General features: G+C 45.9%; 1 protein-coding gene across 1 annotated transcript in view; it reads right to left on the reverse strand.

The window, feature by feature from the left end:
• Positions 1 to 824, reverse strand: part of TMPRSS3 (transmembrane serine protease 3) — a 179,730-nt gene extending 178,906 nt beyond the window's left edge. The window contains exon 1 of the mRNA XM_069203555.1: positions 815 to 824. Coding sequence (XP_069059656.1) covers positions 815 to 824 — 10 coding nt within the window. The remainder of the gene's footprint in view (positions 1 to 814) is intronic.
• Positions 825 to 20,729: the final 19,905 nt, after the last annotated feature.

Here is a 20,729-nt window from a genome sequence, read left to right on the forward strand (position 1 = left end):
CGAGAGGCAATTGATTGGCAGTCTGAGTTGCCAATAAGAAGACTCAGCGTCACGTATCTGGGAATTAAAATAGCACTGGAACCATCCCTTACGTGGGTGTTAAACATCACCCCGCTTGTTCATAAAGTCAAGGCAGACTTGAAGAAGTGGAACACACTACTCTTAAATATTCTGGGGCACACTGCCCTATTCAAGATGCTGGTGCTGCCCCACTTTCTTTACCTCCTCCAAAACCTCCCAATACAGCTATCGTCCCAGTGGTTCAGAGAGATGGGCACTGTGGCCACTGCTTTCCTCTGGCAGAACAAAAGAAGACACCTTGGTAAGAAAATATGGCAATGAAGCACGTACGAAGGAGGATTGGGGATGTCAATATACACTACTACTATCTAGCTTCCCAGGCCCTTGTGCTTCTCGACTGGCTTACAGGGGTGGGCAGACCCAGCCTACCGGCTTGAGCTTGAAAGTTGGTGTTTTTCCCGCATTATGGATCTGCTGAATAGTGGCCCAGTATCACAGAACCTCCCAGAGGTAACCAGAATGGTGTTTATGGGATGAAGGGAGACACAGGAACACACTGGGTGGTGGAAGAAGTTAACACAACAGACTCCACTATGGAGGAGGACCTGTTTGGGAGAGGCAAGTGCACTAGAAGGATTTTCAAGATGGGACGCAATTGGCATACCTGTGCTTGGTGATGTGTGGTCAGGGGACCATATGCAGTCCTTCCAGGAATTACAACAAAGCTACTCGATGTTACACACACAGTTCCATAAATATTTACAATTGCGACATACACTGAAATCCTACATACCTGAGGCCATCCCGATTCAGGAGTTTAGTACAATGGAGACAAAGGTGCTGATGGGGGCATTGGGCCAAGGAGGAATCTCCCAAATATATTGCTCAATTGTATTAAATGCCTCTCAGCCACTATGCCCCCTAAGATCTAGAAGGAAACATGGGTAGGACCTATGGACGAAGATGACTGGCGGGATGCCTTAATGGCATAGTGAGTGGCTGCCATGTCGGCCAAACTGCGACTGGTGCAAATGTACTACTTGCACTGTGCATACCTAACACCGATTCGATTGCACCATGCTGGACTCCGGTATACGCCCCGATGTGGACGCTGTGATGGCTCCCCACCGGTCTTCTTTCATATGACATGGTCTTGTCCAATTTTTGTACATTACTGGGTACAGGTGTTAACAGAACTCTCCATGGTGGTGGGGGTGACCCTGGAAATTTCTCCAAATATGTTATACTGGGAGTGACTGAGGGGATGGGAGGTTCCCGAGCGGATAGATAATTGGTGGGGATGTCACTTATGGTTGAAAAGCAATACTAGTCAGAGAGCATTCCCCTCATGCTTTCGCAATGGAGGAGGCGAGTGGACTGGTGCACCCAGATGAAGAGACACGTCTGTGAGGCAAGAGGATGCCCACTGAAACCTACTAAAATCTGGTCTAAATGGACAGGTGGGCAAGGGGTCGATGTGGAATATGAAATGTGACTCTGTTATACATGTGCTACATTGGCATCACTGAAAATATCGCCTGTATTATATGTTTGGGGAACCTGAAATGCTGGGGCAGCAGTTGCATGTACAATTGTATCAGTTCTGATGTGACAACGGTTACGTTAAAGAAAATAAAGAAAATGGGTTATAAAAAAAAAAGTGTTTCCCGCTAGGCTGGCAGGTGGAAACCTAGGTGCATAGGGAAATTAAGAATTATTAGGCAGTAGTCTTTAAAGAAAGTATTGGAGCTAATAGTGCTAAGGGCCTTGTGCTACAGTGTAGATTTGTTTAATACCTAGAGTAATTTGTAGAAAGATTTGTTGTTAGTCAGGTTCAGAAAGGATAATGTGTCCCGAACAGCAAAGTCTCCAATTACTAAATATTTTCTTGGAAGATTAGAAGCTTGTTGAGAAAGCTCTCCAAGCCATCTGCAACAATGACTTCTGTATAGGCAGGGGGAGATTTGGTGATTATGGAGAGAAGTCATTGAAGTAACATCTGGCAACTAAGGGCCTGGTTTAGAACTCAGCGGATGGTTTGCTCCTTCACAATGGTGATGGATACCCCCTCTGCCAAAATCTAAATCCCATTCTATGCTATGGGATTTAGATTTCAGCGGATAGAATATCCATCACCATTGTGATGGAGTAACCCATCTGCCAAAATCTAAATCAGGCCCCAAGTTGTCAAAGGTTGGGAAGTGAAGGTTGACAATTCATCCATACGGATGGAGTCAGAGTTATTTATGGCAGGACAGCGACCAGAATGTACCATCTAGTTTTTAAAAATAGTATTTATGGTAGGATGATTCATTTCGATCAAGTTTTTAGAAAATAATAGGGCAATCAACTTTCAGTGATGCCCAGAAGTTGGATTGCGTGGCAGAGACTGACACTGCTGGTGTGGCAAGGGTAGGAATGGTATTTGTATGATCACAGATGATGATGTGGTGAACATCAGAGGGTAGAGGAGTTTGTGGTGTGAACAAAAGGAGTTTAGAAGTGAGCAAATCAATGACAGTGGATGATGGTGCTATGGGATGTGCAAATAATGAAAAGCAAGTGAGGCTTATGGTATTTACTCATGGCTGATAAGAGTAAGCGTGTGAGTGGCAATGACAGACAAGATGGAGTTTTAGCGACACGTGTCCGCAATTAGCAGTCGAATGTACATTGTAGGGATCGTCATGTGTGGTTTCTGTTTAATGAAGAAGATTGGATTTATGTGCAGTTAAGTTGGAATGCCAAGATATTTCATCATTGAGAGTTATTTTTGTTTGCTTTTAGTGTTTGCACTTTAATCATAGTTATGTGAATATTGATATCATAGATACTTTCTTTAATTACTACATTTAGATTTTCTGCCTGGATTCTTTTTATGTCACAACTGTGTTATTTTTGGATTTGTCTCAGATGAATCCAGTTCATATCTGTGTTTTTACATTACTAAACCTGACAGCCTTAGGTGTGGTCTTCCCCAAACCTTAGGTCTACCTCCTCCATTTTTCTAACATCATTTTTGCTAGTATAAGGACTCTGCACACTTTACAACTGCTAATCAGCTCTAAAGTGCTTGTGCTCTCTCCCCTAAATATGGTAATATTGGTTTATCCCAAATTGCCATATTTAATTTACTTTTAGGTACCTAGTAAAAAGGAACTACATGTACCCAGGGCCTGTAAACTAAATGCTATTGCAGAGCCTGTATGTGTAGTTTACACTGCCATGTTGACCTGGCAAAGTAATCCTTTTGCCAGGCCCAAACCTTTCCTTTTTATACATATGTCACCTCTAAAGTAAGCTCTGGACAATCCAGAGTGCAGGACGCAATGTATTAAAAGGCAGGAAATGTGCTTTTAGGTTTTACATGTCCTGGTAGTGAAAAACTCCCAAAGTCATTTTTCACTACTGCAAGGCCTATCCTTCCCATAAGATAACATTGGGATTACTTTAGAATATCTTAAGGGTAATACAGAATCTGGAAGAGATAAACGTTTCTAGTTTGGTGTCTCTGAAATCACAATTGAAAATCACAGCTCATGGTGAAGCTGGATTTTAAACTGTAATTCTGAAAATGCCACTTATAGAAAACTGGCTTTTTTTTTACTTTAGCCATTTGGTGTCTGCTGCCTGTCTCTGATCACTTTTCTGGGGTGCGTGACATATGGGCTTTGTATAGTCGCCCCAACCAGCCACACACAATGGGAGCTTAGGCGTGAGGTGATGGGCCATCCTGGCAGGATGGGAGGAAGGAGTTGGCTATAGTCTCACTTACATCTGAATAGGCTGTGTCTGGTCTACCACTGGGCAATGCTTTTTCTGGAACAAGCTCCTTGCATCACCCATCAATGGCAACCTCGACAATGATACCTAAACTCCACATTGCAGCTTCACCGCTCATCAAAACCAGCTGATCACCTCAACTGCGTGCCGCATCCTCCACACCGGTCTTCGGATCGCAAGCCCACGTCGACAGGATCCTCGATTTCGACACAGCGGGACATTGCCTCTAGGTTAAGCCTGACTGCTTCTTGCCAAGCAACCAGAGGGTGAGCAAAGGTTAATTTACGGTTACACTTACCCTGACTAGGATTGTGGTTGCTGTTTGACTAAGGTTTACACCCAGTCAACCAACAACCCAATTTCTAACATATATGTAGTTGTTTATGTTTATTTTACATATGTCCTGCAGCTTGAAAATGTAAGGGCTTCTCTGTGCAAAAGTACTGAATTGGAATACATGGTGAACTGACACCGGTTACAGTGAGTGAGTGTGACTACTGCACAGCAAGGGCGTGGGTCTAACAATGCATAGTTCATGGCTATGATATATGGTTAAGGTTAGTTGTTTACACAGTTCACATGGTTCTGTATGCTAAGTTACTTCAGTTGTATAGTGGGTACATAGTTCAGGGCTTGTGGTGTTATGGCTGGGTGGTTGTCGTTAGACTGACCATGTCCACAAGGCATTAGAAAGGCTTACAATATGCTCTACAATACAGATAATGCACATTTAACCATGAACATGTGTGGGATAAGTGAGAGCAGAGAAGCTTGAATCCAGAGATTTAGGTAATTCCAGAAGCTGGTAGACGCCACTGAAAATTAGACTCTCTTCTGCTGAGTTTAGTTTGCACATAGGAGTGTTTTAAAAAAAATTCTTGAAGGCATTTGTGGGGTTGTAGTTTTTAAGCAGCTGTGCATAAGACTGTGAATCTTAAATGTGATTTTACCTTTTAGTGAGAGGCAGTGTAGGCTTTTGCAGTGATCTGATAATTATTCACATTCCTTGCAGAATCAAGCACAAATAATCCAATTCTGGGGAGGAACATTAAAGTTATGGTGATTGAGCAAAGGACACACACCTAATTGTTTCTGGATGTGGCCACAGTGTGAACATTTAAGAAATTGGGTTAATGGCTTAGGGGGGTAAAACCCTACTCAAGCAGCAAACACATCCCTTGTCAGCGTGAAGTCACAATCAAACCCAAAATTACTGCTGCTGTACTCAACCCTCTAGTGGCTTGGCACAAAGCAGTCAGGCTTAACTTAGAGGCAATACATAAAGTATTTATTCAGAAATCCAAACATTAATAACATGAAAACACCACACAAGAAAAATCCCTACCACCAATTTAGAAAAACAGAATACATTTTAAGAAATAATCTAAGACCAAAATGACAAGAATTCAATTAGTACAACAGGAGAGCTAAAATTGCAAAGATTTAAGGAAAATAGTGCCAAAAAGCACAAAGTGCCAACTGTGAATATCTGGTTGCTCTACACTGGGACAAAGTCACAAATTCAGATCAACCACTTTGGACCGTGGGCTGGCTAAAGGGACCCAGGTATGCCCACTGAACAAGAGTACCTTAAAACCTGTTTTCATGGCGTTGCAAGGTCCCACTTCGAGGCAGTGTCATGAAAGCCAAGGTGGTGCGATGTAGGGTCAGAGATGTGTCATGCAGCGGCGGTTTGGAAAAGCTGCAAGGCTGTGACACAGGTCCTGTGTCATCATCAAGGATGTCATCAACTAGGGTCTTGCAATGTGAGGGCTTGTGTCAAGAGTGCATTGCACAGTAACAATTACAAGGCTGCAGCAGTGATGCAAACTCATTGCAGTGGGGAAGTCCATGCAGCAGAGCCGATTCATTGGTTCTGCTTGGGGTTGCGCCTCACAGCAAAGAAAATGTATCAGTTCTGCTGGGTCCACATTTGGGCTGGCAGAGCACCTTCAGACACCCTTCCAATGGTCCAACACTTGGCAGGGTAGGACTCACAGATGGCAGAGTGTATGTGTTGGGTTCATGACTGTGGGAAGCCTGTTCTGTGCCCAAAGTTTCTGATCAGGAGGCCAGCCACCTAGCCTTTGGAGTCACTCTGGTGTCCTTGGTTTAGAGATGCAGGTCCAGTCTTTCTCATGCAGGCAAAAGGGCAGATGGACAGCCTGTCAACCAAGTAGGGTAGCAGTCCTTAAGAGCAGCAGTCCAGCGGAGTGGCAGTCCTTCAGGCAACAGAGCAGTCCTTATTCATGTTAGTGTCCACAGGACCAGAAGTGTATGGAGGAGTTGGTGTCTGAGGTCCAATATTTATACTTAGGGCCCACTTTGAAGTGGGAGAAGCTTTCAGAGGATTTCAAGAAGTGCTTGGAATGTTCTGCCTCTCTGCCCTTGTCCCAGATTGCATGGGGTCACAATGGACTAGTGGAAAACCCCTTTGTGAGAGTTCTTAGGCAAGGCCTTTCTGATATGCAGGTGTGGTACATAACAGCCCCTCCCCCTCATTAACTCAGAGTGTCCCACCCTGCCAACAACTAGCTTCCCTTTGTCTCACTGTCTGGGAGTAAAACACAAAGACCAACTACAGCTAGTCATGCGACCCAGCATACAGGCAGCAGACACCAAATGGTTGGGATAAGAAAATGCCATCCTTCTAAAAGGAAAAACAGCAGAGGGGTTAGGCTTGTTTTAGGATCAGCAGGGCTGAGCCTCAAAAACTAAAACAACAAGCAAAATGCTGAAGCTTACCAAACCTTTTTAATCAAAAACTTCTATATCCAAGATCATGTGAGTCAATCAAATAAAATCCATAAATATATTATATTTTTCAAAGATATATTGTTAACAACAGAAGAACCAGCACTTGTGGCAAATTCACGTGCACAATTATTTAAAAAAAAATAATAATAATAAATACATAGCCCACATGGACCAAATGTTTTCACAGAAATATGGACACAAGGACTATGAACAACACATCATGAACAGTACACCATTAAAAATAATGAAGCAGATATGTCCAGGCTCTGGATTTACAGACCCAACGGGGGATTCACTATACTTCACTTGACACCCCTTATCAATGGGAAAACACCAAAAGGGCATCCAATACAAACAAAATGAAATTAAGCCACAATCAGGGATATTCTTTGTTGTGCTTTTAAATCCAGTATTTCCTGTGTGCTTTGACTGAGTTAGCTTCATCACTAAGGAGGGCTTCTAATTACAATTATTTTTACACCAAACTTGACCTGTTCACCAGCTTTTTAAATGCAATAAGGTAACTTCAATGTTATCCTCCGGTAGAGGTACGCCTTGCAGTAGTGAAAGACGAATTTAGGATTTGGTTTTACTATCAGGACATGTAAAACTTAAAAGTAAGTGCCCTACCTTTTTTAATACACTAGTGGTGACGTTTGCATAATGAAAAGGAAGTTTTCGACCTGGTAATAGATTTATTTTGCCAGGTTGAAATGAAAGTTTAAAAGTGTACACACATGCTGCAATGGCAGGCCTGAGACATATTTAGAAGGGCTACTGAAGTAGGTGGCCCAATCAGTGCAGAAAGCCCTCTAGTAGCATTTAATTTACAAGCCCTGGGTAAATGTGGTTCCCACTCTACTAGGGACTTTCAAGTAAATTAAATGTGCCATTTGGGTATAAGTCAATTGCAACATTTTTAGGGAAAGAGCACAAGCACTTTAGCACTGGTTAGCGGCGGGAAAATGTGCAGAGTCCAAAGACCATCAAAAACAAAATCAGCAAAAACAGGAGGGGTGAAGGCAAAATGTTTGGGGGAAGACAACCCTAAAGCTGACAAGTCTAACAGAATGGATTAGTGGCGTTTGGGTAGTTCTAATTGTCTTAGTGGTTTTGTGGCTTGTGGTCACTATGCAGAAAATGAAATAGCCTGAGAGCACTTACTCTAAGCAATCGCTAAGTAAGTCTAATACCACGATGCTGTGCAATTACTGAACCATCTGGAAAGCAATATTATTAGGCAGTAATTAATGTCCACAAGGTTGCTGCAATAGTTATTAAATTGCTGCAGTGCAGTAATGTTCAGCATGCACTTAATTAATGTGACTTCAGTTACGCTAGGAAAAGGTTACGCCCAGTGAAAGCAATTATGAAATGAATTTCATTAGCTAAATGATATTAGGCAGTTAATAAATTGTACAGGCAAATGGGGCATGTCTTTAAATAGGATAGCGATTGCATACAGCTTATTAATGAGCTTAAAAACCATGAATGTTATCTTTTAAGCTTGTAATACGTTTGGAATCATGCTTTGTTAGACTTTTCATCCTTGGCGTGGTCTCCCTTAACTTTTTGCCTCTGTTCCCCAGGTTGTTGATGTGTGCTGGACTCTGATTTTGCTGTTTTTGTTACTCTGGGCACTTTACCACTGCTAACCAGTGCTAAAGTGCAAGTGCTCCTTTACAAAATGTGTATGTAATTGGCTTATCCATGATTGGCATATTTTATTTATTAGTAAGTCCCTAGTACAGTGCACTAGAGGTGCCCAGGGACTGTAAATCAAATGCTACTAGTGGGCCTGCAGCACTGGTTGTGCCACCCACATACGTAGCTCTGTAATCATGTCTCAGACCTGCCATTGCAGTGTCTGTGTGTGCAGTTTTAACTGTAAATTCGACTTGGCAAGTGTACCCACTTGCCAGGCCTAAACCTTCCCTTTTCTTACATGTCAGACACACCTAAGGTAGGCCCTAGGTAGCCCCCAGGGCAGGGTGCAGTGTATGGTTAAAGTAGGACATATAGTAATGTGTTTCATTTGTCCTGTCAGTGAAATATTGCTAAATTTGTTTTTCACTGTTGCAAGGCCTGTCCCTCCCACAGGTTAACCTGGGGGCTACCTTTAAATATGATTAAAGTGTAGATTCCCTTTGGGAGTGGATGGACATGTGGAGTTTGGGGTCTCTGAGGTCACAATTTAAAAATACTTCTTTTGGTAATGTTGATTTTAAGATTGTGTGTTTGAAAATGCCACTTTCAGAAAGTGAGAATTTTCTTGCTTATACCATTTCTGTGACTGTCTGTGGATTCCCTGTCTGAGTCAGTTTGACAGTTGGGCTGGTTGCACCTCACACTAGACAGTGACACAAAGGGAGCTGGGGTGTAGTCTGCATTTTTGGATGAGCCATCTGTGCTAGGAGGGAGGGGAAGAGTTATCACTTACACCTGAAAGGGCTGTGCCTGCCCTCACACAATGCAGTCTCCAAACCCCTGGTGAGTGTTTGGGGCCTGACCTGGACAAGGCAGGATTTCACATTCAAGAGAGACTTCCCTTTGAAGTAGGCCTTCAAATGAGAAATTGGGTATAAGAAGGGCACCCAAAACCACAGACTTTAGAAGACTTCTGGAAACCAACAGGAACCTCTGCCTGGAGAAGAGCTGAGGAAGAAGAGCTGCTTTGCCTGTGCTTTGTGGAGCTATCTTGCTTCTGCCAGAGTAAGAGGGCAAAGACTGGGCTCTGTGTGCCTTCCATCTTGTGAAGATCTCCAAGGACTTGATTTATTGCTTGGCGCCTGTTGTTTGAAGTCTCAGGAACAACAAAGACTTCTCTCTGCCAGCACCTGGAGTCTCTGGAGAGACTCCTACTCTGCCCAGTGGTGCCCTTCCAGTTCCTGGGACCCTCAAAGGAGAAGCTGGCAGCCTAAGAGGAAGAAATCCACGCACAGAATGCCGCGCGGGGAAAAGATCGATGAAACTCCGATCCGTGGCTAAAAAATAATCGCGTAGGATTTTCACCTCGAAAAAACTACTAAGTCCGAAGGTAAAAATCTCCACCAAGGGCTCCCGCGACGCGTATCCGTAAAAGAGTTCCAGGAGGTCGGATTGGACTGGCAGGTTCGTCTCGCTGAAGAAAATCTTCAGAAAAGAGACTAAGTCCGAAGGTAAACTTTTGACCGAGGCCTCCTGCGAGCTGTAGCCAAGCAGGGCGCTATCGCGGTTGGCCCTAAACTTTGACTTTGCCCCGGTCGAGGTGCAACCAGATGACCCGATTTGCGCTTTTTGTTTCTAGGTGCTAAATAAACAATAATCCTTTAAAAATTAATATCGCCGGTGTTAGAAATGGGGTCTTTGGTTGACAGTCAGGTTACCCCCTGTTCAAGCAAGGACCCTCACTCTAGTTAGGATAAAAGAGAATCACCCTCAGCTAACCCCTGCTTACCCCCTTGGTAGCTTGGCAGAGCAGTAGGCTTAACCTCAGAGTGCTGGGCGTAAAGTATTTGTACCAACACACACAGTAACTTAATGAAAACACTACAAAATGACACAACACCAGTTTAGAAAAATAGGAAATATTTATCTAGACAAAACAAGACCAAAACGACAAAAATCCAACATACACAAGTCAAGTTATGATTTTTTAAAGGTTTAAAATAAAAAGAGTCTTTAGGTAGTTGTAACACCACACTAGCGCTGCTAGCGTGAAAATGTACCTGGTTTGCGGCAAAAATAACCCCGCACGGGCGGTGTGCGTCGAAAATAACCCGGCACGGGTATATGCGTCGAAAACAGCTCGGCTCGGCGAGGCGCGTCGAAAAAGCCAGCCACGCGACGGTCCGAAGTCCCGCGGCGCTGGTTGCGATCTCTCAGCCTTCGTCAGCGATGCTGCGCGTCGTTTCTCCTGCTCCGGGCGTCGATTCTCCGGTCGCGTTTCCAGCGGCGTCGTTTCTCAGCTGCGGAGCCGGCGTCGCGTCGTTTTCTCAGCCGCGATCGGATTCGCGTCGATCTTTTCTCCGCACGGTGCTCGGTGCGTGTATTTTTGTCCTTAGGCTGCCAGCCTCTCCTTTCAGGGTCCCAGGAACTGGAAGGGCACCACAGAGCAGAGTATGGGTCTCTCCAGAGACTCCAGGTGCTGGCAGGAAGAAGTCTTTGCTATCCCTGAGACTTCAACAACAGGAGGCAAGCTCTACATCAAGCCCTTGGAGATTTCTTCTTCAAGATGGAAGGCACACAAAGTCCAGTCTTTGCCCTCTTACTCTGGCAGAAGCAGCACTGCAGGAAAGCTCCACAAAGCACAGTCACAGGCAGGGCAGCACTTGTTCCTCAGCGATCAGCTCTTCTCCAGGCAGAGGTTCCCCTTGATTCCAGAAGTGTTTCTAAAGTTTGTAAGTTTGGGTGCCCTTCTTATACCCATTTTAGTCTTTGAAGTCACCTTCCTTCAAAGGGGACTCACACCTTCTTGTGAAATCCTGCCTTGCCCAGGCAAGGCCTCAGACACACACCAGGGGGCTGGAGACAGCATTGTCAGAGGCAGGCACAGTCCTTTCAGATGAGAGTGACCACTCCACCCCTCCCTCCTAGCAGAGATGGCTAATCAGGAAATGCAGATCACACCCCAGCTCCCTTTGTGTCACTGTCTGGTGTGAGGTGAAAAACAACCCAACTGTCAAACTGACCCAGACAGGGAATCCACAAACAAGGCAGAGTCACAGAATGGTTTAAGCAAGAAAATGCTCACTTTCTAAAAGTGGCATTTCCAAACTCACAATCTCAAAATCAACTTTACTAAAAGATGTATTTTTAAATTGTGAGTTCAGGGATCCCAAACTCCACCTGTCCATCTACTCTCTAGGGGAATCTACACTTTAATCATATTTAAAGGTAGCCCCCATATTATCCTATGAGAGAGACAGACCTTGCAACAGTGAAAACGAAATTGGCAGTATTTCACTGTCAGGACATATAAACCACATTACTATATGTCCTACCTTATCCATACACTGCACCCTGCCCTTGGGGCTGCCTAGGGCCTACCTTAGGGGTGCCTTACATGTAAGGAAAGGGAAGGTTTAGGCCTGGCAAGTGGGTACACTTGCCAAGTCGAATTTACAGTGTAAGAATACACATACAGACACTGCAGTGGCAGGTCTGAGACATGATTACAGAGCTACTTATGTGGGTGGCACAACCAGTGCTGCAGGCCCACTAGTAGCATTTGATTTACAGGCCCTGGCACCTCTAGTGCACCTTACTAGGGACTTACTAGTAAATCAAATATGCCAATCATGGATAAACCACTTACATACAATTTAAACAGGAGAGCATATGCACTTTAGCACTGGTTAGCAGTGGTAAAGTGCTCAGAGTTGAAAAGCCAACAGCAACATGTCAGAAAAATATAGGAGGCAGGAGGCAAAAAAGTCTGGGGATGACCCTGCAAAAGCAAAAGTCCAACACGACCCCCTACCAGCCTAAAGCCAGGGGAGAACAATCAATACCTTGATGTACTTCCCTGATTGGGGCGATAGAACAGGGACCCAGGCCCACAACAGCAGGGGCATGTTCCAGTTCTACGCCTTCCTGACTCCAGTTGGATCCCTCTGTCCATACTCTCAGGGCCCACTAAGCTAACCCATGGGGAACCCTTCTCCACATCTACAGACACCATCTGTGCAACACCTAACTTTACTTTGCTCACAGATGTATTGCAATGGGCAGATAGTACCACCAGGGCCAACACAATGGTGTTGCCCACTCCACCCCTGGGGTGTGACTTTCGCCCTTCCCCCCCCAGGGGCAACTCTGTCCACCAGGACAGCAAGCCACAGTGGCCCCAGACAACTGTCAGGGATGAGAGCCCGACCTCAGGCCTCTCTAACCACTGTGACTGTGGAGAGTGGGGGGTGGTAGCCCCAGGTGCCTGGCACCCTTTGACCACTCTCTCTTCCACCAGGTCAGGGATGACAACCTGACCCTGGTCCTCCCCTCTGGGGCTCTGTACCCTCCCTGCAGAAGCGGCACCCCCAGAGTCCAAAACTGTCAGGGTGCTTGTAGAAGCAGTCCTGCACAATTCTTCCATCAGTGCAGGGATGTTAACCTGCAACTGATCCTCCAACCTGGGGTCTGTACCTTCAGGTTGGACCAGGGCCAGGGGTGAGGCTTCCCTCCCCCTGCCCTCTCTTCTGGGGTCCTGAACCACCCAACTAGGAGCGGCCCCCCCAGAAGACAACCTGGTAGGGGTACTGTTAGTAGTAGCCCCTTCCTCCAGGTCAGGGGGGACACCCTTAACCTGGCCTCCCAATCCAGGGTCTGTACCCACAGACTGGATCACTGCCTGGCAACCCAGGACTTCCTGGGGGGCATACCTACCCCCTACCAGGTCAGAGTTTACCCTCTGAACCTGGTCATCCAACCCAGGGTCACCACCCTGCGGTTGAACCACTGCCTGGCACACCAGGACTTCCTTGGGAGCACATTTACCCCCCATCAGGTCAGAGTTTACCCCCTGAACCTGATGATTCAACCCAGAGTCACCACCCTGCGGTTGAACCATTGCCTGGCACACCAGGACTTCCAGGGGAGCACACCTACCCCCTACCAGATCAGAGCTTACCCCCTGAATCTGGCAATCCAACCCAGAGTCACTACCCTGCGGTTGAACCACTGCCTGGCACACCAGGACTTCCTTGGGAGCACATTTACCCCCCATCAGGTCAGAGTTTACCCCCTGAACCTGATCATCCAACCCAGAGTCACCATCCTGCGGTTGAATCATTGCCTGGCGCACCAGGACTTCCTGGGGGGCACACCTACCCCCCACAAGGGAAACACTTTCCCCAAGGGCCATACAAGAGTCTGGCTGGCGCAGGTCTCCTGACCTCTGCCCATCTGACAGAGTCTGGATTCCCCCCAGCCCAGAAATGGTCTCACCAAGGTCATTCCTGGGGGGCTCTGCACTCAGAGCTGAACCCTGACCCTCCAGGTTCTCCACTGGGGTCCGCAACCCCCTCTCAACCCTCTGTCTGGACTTCTGCAACCCCTCACTAGGAGTGGTACTGCCAGACACCAGAACTGGTGGGACGCTGGCTACAGCCGCCCCCCCAAGTTCTCCTGACACTGTGGGGTCTCCCTCAACAGATGGCCCTATGGTACAGGCTAGGCTCCCCTCCTGGGGTTCCCGCAGGGAACCCTCCAGGACCTGGGACCTACCTGGGACACTACAATCCTTCCCTACCTCACCTGGTTGGGAACTACCTAGACCACTCCTCTCAGGAGCACCCCCGAATGCCTCTTTAGACTCTCTGGTACTCACCCAGAAGTCTGCCTCCATTGTAAGCTCCCTGGGGTCAGAGAACTCACACTCCACCTGGTGTTGGCATAGCTCTGGAAAATAAGGACTAGACATATGCTCTCCAGCAATTACATCACTCAGCCCCTCACATGAATTAACCAAAGTACCCTTCACCCAACCATCCAGTGACTCTGCTTTGAAAAAGCACCCCACATCACCCTCCTGAGACTGGTGAGACAGTACCTGACTGTCCCTGACACTCAACCCACACTCTTCTGGGATGTCTTCACACTCCATAACCAGGACTTCTACCTGGGGGGAACCCCTCTCCCTGTCACTCTCAACTAGAGTCAGTAGAGTGTCCCTCCCACCAGTAGGAATATGACTCCCCATGCCAGTTCCCCAATCCACCTCAGGGACCCTGTGCATCACTGGAGCTACCTCATACCCCTGAACCTCCTGGCGTGTGTTAACTCCCTCCTTCAAGTAGGGCACCACCTCTCTGGGCATGTGTACTTCTGCAGCATCACTGGATATACAATTGTTGCTGCCACCATTCCAGCTGGACTCAGCCCTCATGACTTCCAGCTCTTTCAATTTAAGCTCGTAAGCATAAATCATTTTTTTAATCTCTAAGTCCCTCCTCCTTTCTGCCAGGGCTAAGGCTCTCTTCTCCTCGGCCCTCTTAAACTCTTCCAGACTCCGGATTCGAGCTAGGAGCCTATCATCTCTTTCTGTTCCCTCCTCAGGGCCACTGCCCTCCTCTTTGGAGTAATCCTCCTCCTCAGAGTAGTTATCCTCCTCAGACTCATTTGGTGGTGTTGCCTGACAACGTTTCAATTCATCCTGAAACAGGGCTGACTCAAGATCCTCCCTTCTGGATTCCTTGTTCACAGCCAGTCCCCTTTCCATGCAGAATGCTTTAAGCTGCCACTTTTTATACATAGATAGGTGCCAGAAATTGACTTCCATTTCTGCAAAGGCTTCACAACCAAAAAACAAAGTCCAAAAATATTATCAATACTTCCAGGAGGACATCAGAGAACAAAAAGCAGAATCACAAGACAAGTAGTATGTGGTCACGTAGTGGTCTGAGATCAAAACAGTAGTGTACACTTAATTACTGTATGTCAAGTACAAATACAAGTCCAAATCCCGACCGCTGGTCACCAATGTTAGAAATGGGGTCTTTGGTTGACAGTCAGGTTACTCCCTGTTCAAGCAAGGACCCTCACTCTAGTTAGGATAAAAGAGAATCACCCTCAGCTAACCCCTGCTTACCCCCTTGGTAGCTTGGCAGAGCAGTAGGCTTAACCTCAGAGTGCTGGGCGTAAAGTATTTGTACCAACACACACAGTAACTTAATGAAAACACTACAAAATGACACAACACCAGTTTAGAAAAATAGGAAATATTTATCTAGACAAAACAAGACCAAAACGACAAAAATCCAACATACACAAGTCAAGTTATGATTTTTTTAAAGGTTTAAAATAAAAAGAGTCTTTAGGTAGTTGTAACACCACACTAGCGCTGCTAGCGTGAAAATGTACCTGGTTTGCGGCAAAAATAACCCCGCACGGGCGGTGTGCGTCGAAAATAACCCGGCACGGGTATATGCGTCGAAAACAGCTCGGCTCGGCGAGGCGCGTCGAAAAAGCCAGCCACGCGACGGTCCGAAGTCCCGCGGCGCTGGTTGCGATCTCTCAGCCTTCGTCAGCGATGCTGCGCGTCGTTTCTCCTGCTCCGGGCGTCGATTCTCCGGTCGCGTTTCCAGCGGCGTCGTTTCTCAGCTGCGGAGCCGGCGTCGCGTCGTTTTCTCAGCCGCGATCGGATTCGCGTCGATCTTTTCTCCGCACGGTGCTCGGTGCGTGTATTTTTGTCCTTAGGCTGCCAGCCTCTCCTTTCAGGGTCCCAGGAACTGGAAGGGCACCACAGAGCAGAGTAGGGGTCTCTCCAGAGACTCCAGGTGCTGGCAGGAAGAAGTCTTTGCTATCCCTGAGACTTCAACAACAGGAGGCAAGCTCTACATCAAGCCCTTGGAGATTTCTTCTTCAAGATGGAAGGCACACAAAGTCCAGTCTTTGCCCTCTTACTCTGGCAGAAGCAGCACTGCAGGAAAGCTCCACAAAGCACAGTCACAGGCAGGGCAGCACTTGTTCCTCAGCGATCAGCTCTTCTCCAGGCAGAGGTTCCCCTTGATTCCAGAAGTGTTTCTAAAGTTTGTAAGTTTGGGTGCCCTTCTTATACCCATTTTAGTCTTTGAAGTCACCTTCCTTCAAAGGGGACTCACACCTTCTTGTGAAATCCTGCCTTGCCCAGGCAAGGCCTCAGACACACACCAGGGGGCTGGAGACAGCATTGTCAGAGGCAGGCACAGTCCTTTCAGATGAGAGTGACCACTCCACCCCTCCCTCCTAGCAGAGATGGCTAATCAGGAAATGCAGATCACACCCCAGCTCCCTTTGTGTCACTGTCTGGTGTGAGGTGAAAAACAACCCAACTGTCAAACTGACCCAGACAGGGAATCCACAAACAAGGCAGAGTCACAGAATGGTTTAAGCAAGAAAATGCTCACTTTCTAAAAGTGGCATTTCCAAACTCACAATCTCAAAATCAACTTTACTAAAAGATGTATTTTTAAATTGTGAGTTCAGGGATCCCAAACTCCACCTGTCCATCTACTCTCTAGGGGAATCTACACTTTAATCATATTTAAAGGTAGCCCCCATATTATCCTATGAGAGAGACAGACCTTGCAACAGTGAAAACGAAATTGGCAGTATTTCACTGTCAGGACATATAAACCACATTACTATATGTCCTACCTTATCCATACACTGCACCCTGCCCTTGGGGCTGCCTAGGGCCTACCTTAGGGGTGCCTTACATGTAAGGAAAGGGAAGGTTTAGGCCTGGCAAGTGGGTACACTTGCCAAGTCGAATTTACAGTGTAAGAATACACATACAGACACTGCAGTGGCAGGTCTGAGACATGATTACAGAGCTACTTATGTGGGTGGCACAACCAGTGCTGCAGGCCCACTAGTAGCATTTGATTTACAGGCCCTGGCACCTCTAGTGCACCTTACTAGGGACTTACTAGTAAATCAAATATGCCAATCATGGATAAACCACTTACATACAATTTAAACAGGAGAGCATATGCACTTTAGCACTGGTTAGCAGTGGTAAAGTGCTCAGAGTTGAAAAGCCAACAGCAACATGTCAGAAAAATATAGGAGGCAGGAGGCAAAAAAGTCTGGGGATGACCCTGCAAAAGCAAAAGTCCAACAGCCGGTTCCCCTTATCCGATTTTATTCGTTTTTGTGTCATTTTAAAGATAAAAATATAATCTATTTTTATAAATTGGTTTTTGATTTTTAAACTGTGTCCTGTTTTTTATTTAATTTCTGTTTTGTGATATTTGCATGCTTTACACTTTGGGGGTCATTCTGACCCCAGGGTCGGCAAGAGCACCGCCGACAGACCGGCGGTACCCCGCAGGGCATTCTGACCGCGGCGGTTCGGCCGCGGTCAGATGCGGGAAACCGGCGGTCTCCCGCCGGTTTCCTGCCGCCCTGCAGAATCCCCCATGGCGGCGGAGCACGCTCCGCCGCCATGGGGATTCTGACACCACCTACCGCCATCCTGTTCCTGGCGGGTCTCCCGCCAGGAACAGGATGGCGGTAGGGGGTGCTGCGGGGCCCCTGGTGGCCCCTGCACTGCCCATGCCCATGGCATGGGCACTGCAGGGGCCCCCGTAAGAGGGCCCCACAAAGTATTTCAGTGTCTGCCATGCAGACACTGAAATACGCGACGGGTGCCACTGCACCCGTCGCACCCCTGCAACTCCGCCGGCTCCATTCGGAGCCGGCATCCTCGTTGCAGGGGCATTTCCGCTGGGCCGGCGGGCGCTCTTTTGGAGAGCGCCCGCCGGCCCAGCGGAAATGTAAGAATGGCCGGTGCGGTCATTTGTCGGCGGGACTTTGGCGGGCGGCCTCCGCCGCCCGCCATAGTCAGAATCAGGGCCTTTGTCTCCTAAGTTAAGCCTTGTCACTCGTTGCCAAGCTACCAAGGGTTGAGCTGGGTTTAATTTACTGAGACCTAACTGGACCTAAGTGGAGGTTAGTGGCCTATTGCTAAGTGTAGGTACCTACCTGCCCTTACCAATAACCCATTTTCCAACAGTGGCTCTTTCTAAAAGGGTTCAGAAAGAGAGACAACTGGGAGTACAGGATTAAGTTGTTGAAGCCAGTGGATTTGTAAGGCAGTGGGACCTCTTTGTGCTCTGCACTTGTGTGAAGCTCCAATAATTTTAACTCTTGAATTGCAAATTATGTTACTATGTCTCACCCTGTAAGATAGGGGCATCATATAAGCTCCGCAAAAGGTGGGTGAGACAGAAAAATATCTTAATTTTGATACTTCTTTGTGATGAATATGACAGAAGACAACCAGAGCAACAATGTGTTACTTCCGAGTGCCACTAGGGCATAAATGATGTGATGAAAGTGTGTGTGATGGCCGATGACATTCCCACCATCTGTGAGGGGCACAGCAAGAGACACTAACTTGGGAATTAGGATGAGATTCGAAAAATCAATGTGATGGATAGGAAAACATTAAGAAGTTAGTGTGTTGCATAGCTCACGTTAGGTCTCCATTTTAGATTCACGTTTTAGCTTGACATCTTTTCTGATGGTGACTTTTCACATAGTTTCCTACTAACACTAGAATGTGCTGCACATGCACTGATTCCTGGAAGCTGCTGTCACTCTGTCATCTGCACATTCAGTAGAGGGACATATAGTCCAAACGCAATGCCTTATTTTCTTTTTCTGTGCATTTTAGGGGACAGTCCGTTTTAGCTAGATGAACTGCAGTGGCAGCTCTCACCTCTGTCACAGTATGATAAGAAGAGTGTTTTACTATATAAACAACACCTGTGCTGCGCTCTTTGAGAGGAGCACTTCACACCAACTGATCATGGAGCTGCTGTGATTTGGGACTTAAATGCAGCCCTGTGGCTCCGACCTCCATCCTGGTAAGGAAGATAACCTGTACACTGAGGCTGGCTTCACAACACCTAAGACCAAAGAAGGGGGGTTAGACTATCCCAACTGGTGTGACAAAAGGGTGCTCCCACTATGCTCTCTTTAGTATAGTACAAGATGCAGATAGGAGGTAGGTAACATTAACAACAATTGCAATAGTCAAATTGTTTATATTATTCACCATTATAACAATGCTTATTATAGTAATATTTCTCAGCTGTCTAATAATCGCAACTAATGCTTTTCATGCAGGAATAAAATCATTTCAATAAATGTTTGAAAATGCGCATTGGTATCTTTCTTGTGTTTACCTTGGGCGTGCAAGTGTGACCAAACGAAAGATTTAGATCTGCTTCCACTGATTGCTTGTCAGAGTGTCATGTTTGAGGTTGCCCATAACATTTATTTACTCTGGTCATTTTACGGGCTTGAATAGGGTACTGTGAACAAGCCGAACTAAACCAACAATTACAATTATAGAGGTAGACCAATTCTCCATTTATGAACTTCATGTTGTTATGTATGCAGTCCAACTAACCTCGTAGAAACCGTATAACAAGTGTGCAGAAAGCTTGAGAGTAAGGACCTAGAGCAAATGGTTATTGAGAGCATTGAGTCTTAGTTGAAGGGAGCAAGAGGATCAAATCTTTGGTAGAGAGAGAGAGTGAAAAAAGAAAGAAATGAGAGATAACTGTGATCATGAAGTTGCAGAGGACCATTCTAAAAGGATGACAAGAGTGGATATTAAACATGGACTGGAGGATCTTATACAAAAATGTGTCAGGTTAACTTATGAAATAAAGCATTGAGACTTATGAGGGAGCTAAATGTGATAAGAAAATTTACTGAAGTTGGAAAAGATCATGTGTGATGAAATCACTAAGCATGAATCAGAATAGATATTAAAATGAGTGAAGTGGAGTACAGGACATTAGGTATGTTCTAAAGAAGTTGGAAGAACACATAGCGTGAGACGGTCAGGGCAATGATCAGCCTATCCTATTTAAGGAGGGATGGCCCTCATTAGGTTTGTCTTCTCTACACCTCCATGCCTGGAATGACAGTCCTGAGCAAGGAAATCACTCAAGGCCCCCCACACAGAAGGAACGTGTAGTACCAGATAATGTGGACTGAAGTTTGTCTGGTTAAAATATTGTATCCTAAACATAATTCACAAAAATATCACCTCTTTGAAGTTATCAATAAAGCATCTACACTGATTGGGATATTTATGAAACAATATATAGAACACAATGTTTATGTCAGCATATATTTTGTCAACAATATTTTGGCATACATCCACTGGGACAACAGTCCCTGTGAATCAGGGCATTGATTTTTTTTTTATTGTTAAAGAACAAACTTCCTCTGCTGCCTTGGTGGTTCAATGTGCTATGATAAAATTCTGAAACTGGTTGTAGGAAGTTGGCTCTGTATGTACTATTTCAAAGTAAGAAATAGCATGCACAGAGTCCAAGGGTTCCCCTTAGAGGTAAGATAGTGGCAAAAAGAGATAATTCTAATGCTCTATTTTGTGGTGGTGTGGTCGAGCAGTAGGTTTATCAGAGGGTAGTGTTAAGCATTTGTTGTACACACACAGGCAATAAATGAGGAACACACACTCAAAGACAATTCCAGGCCAATAGGTTTTTGTATAGAAAAATATATTTTCTTAGTTTATTTTAAGAACCACAGGTTCAAGATTTACAAGTAATACTTCAAATGAAAGGTACTTCACTTAGGTAACTTAGGAACTTTGAATCAGCAAAATAGCATGTACAGTTTTCACAAAAATGGCAATAAGCTATTTTGAACTAGACAGTGCA

The sequence above is a fragment of the Pleurodeles waltl genome, chromosome 8, assembly GCF_031143425.1.
Source record: "Pleurodeles waltl isolate 20211129_DDA chromosome 8, aPleWal1.hap1.20221129, whole genome shotgun sequence".
NCBI classification, from domain to species: domain Eukaryota; kingdom Metazoa; phylum Chordata; class Amphibia; order Caudata; family Salamandridae; genus Pleurodeles; species Pleurodeles waltl.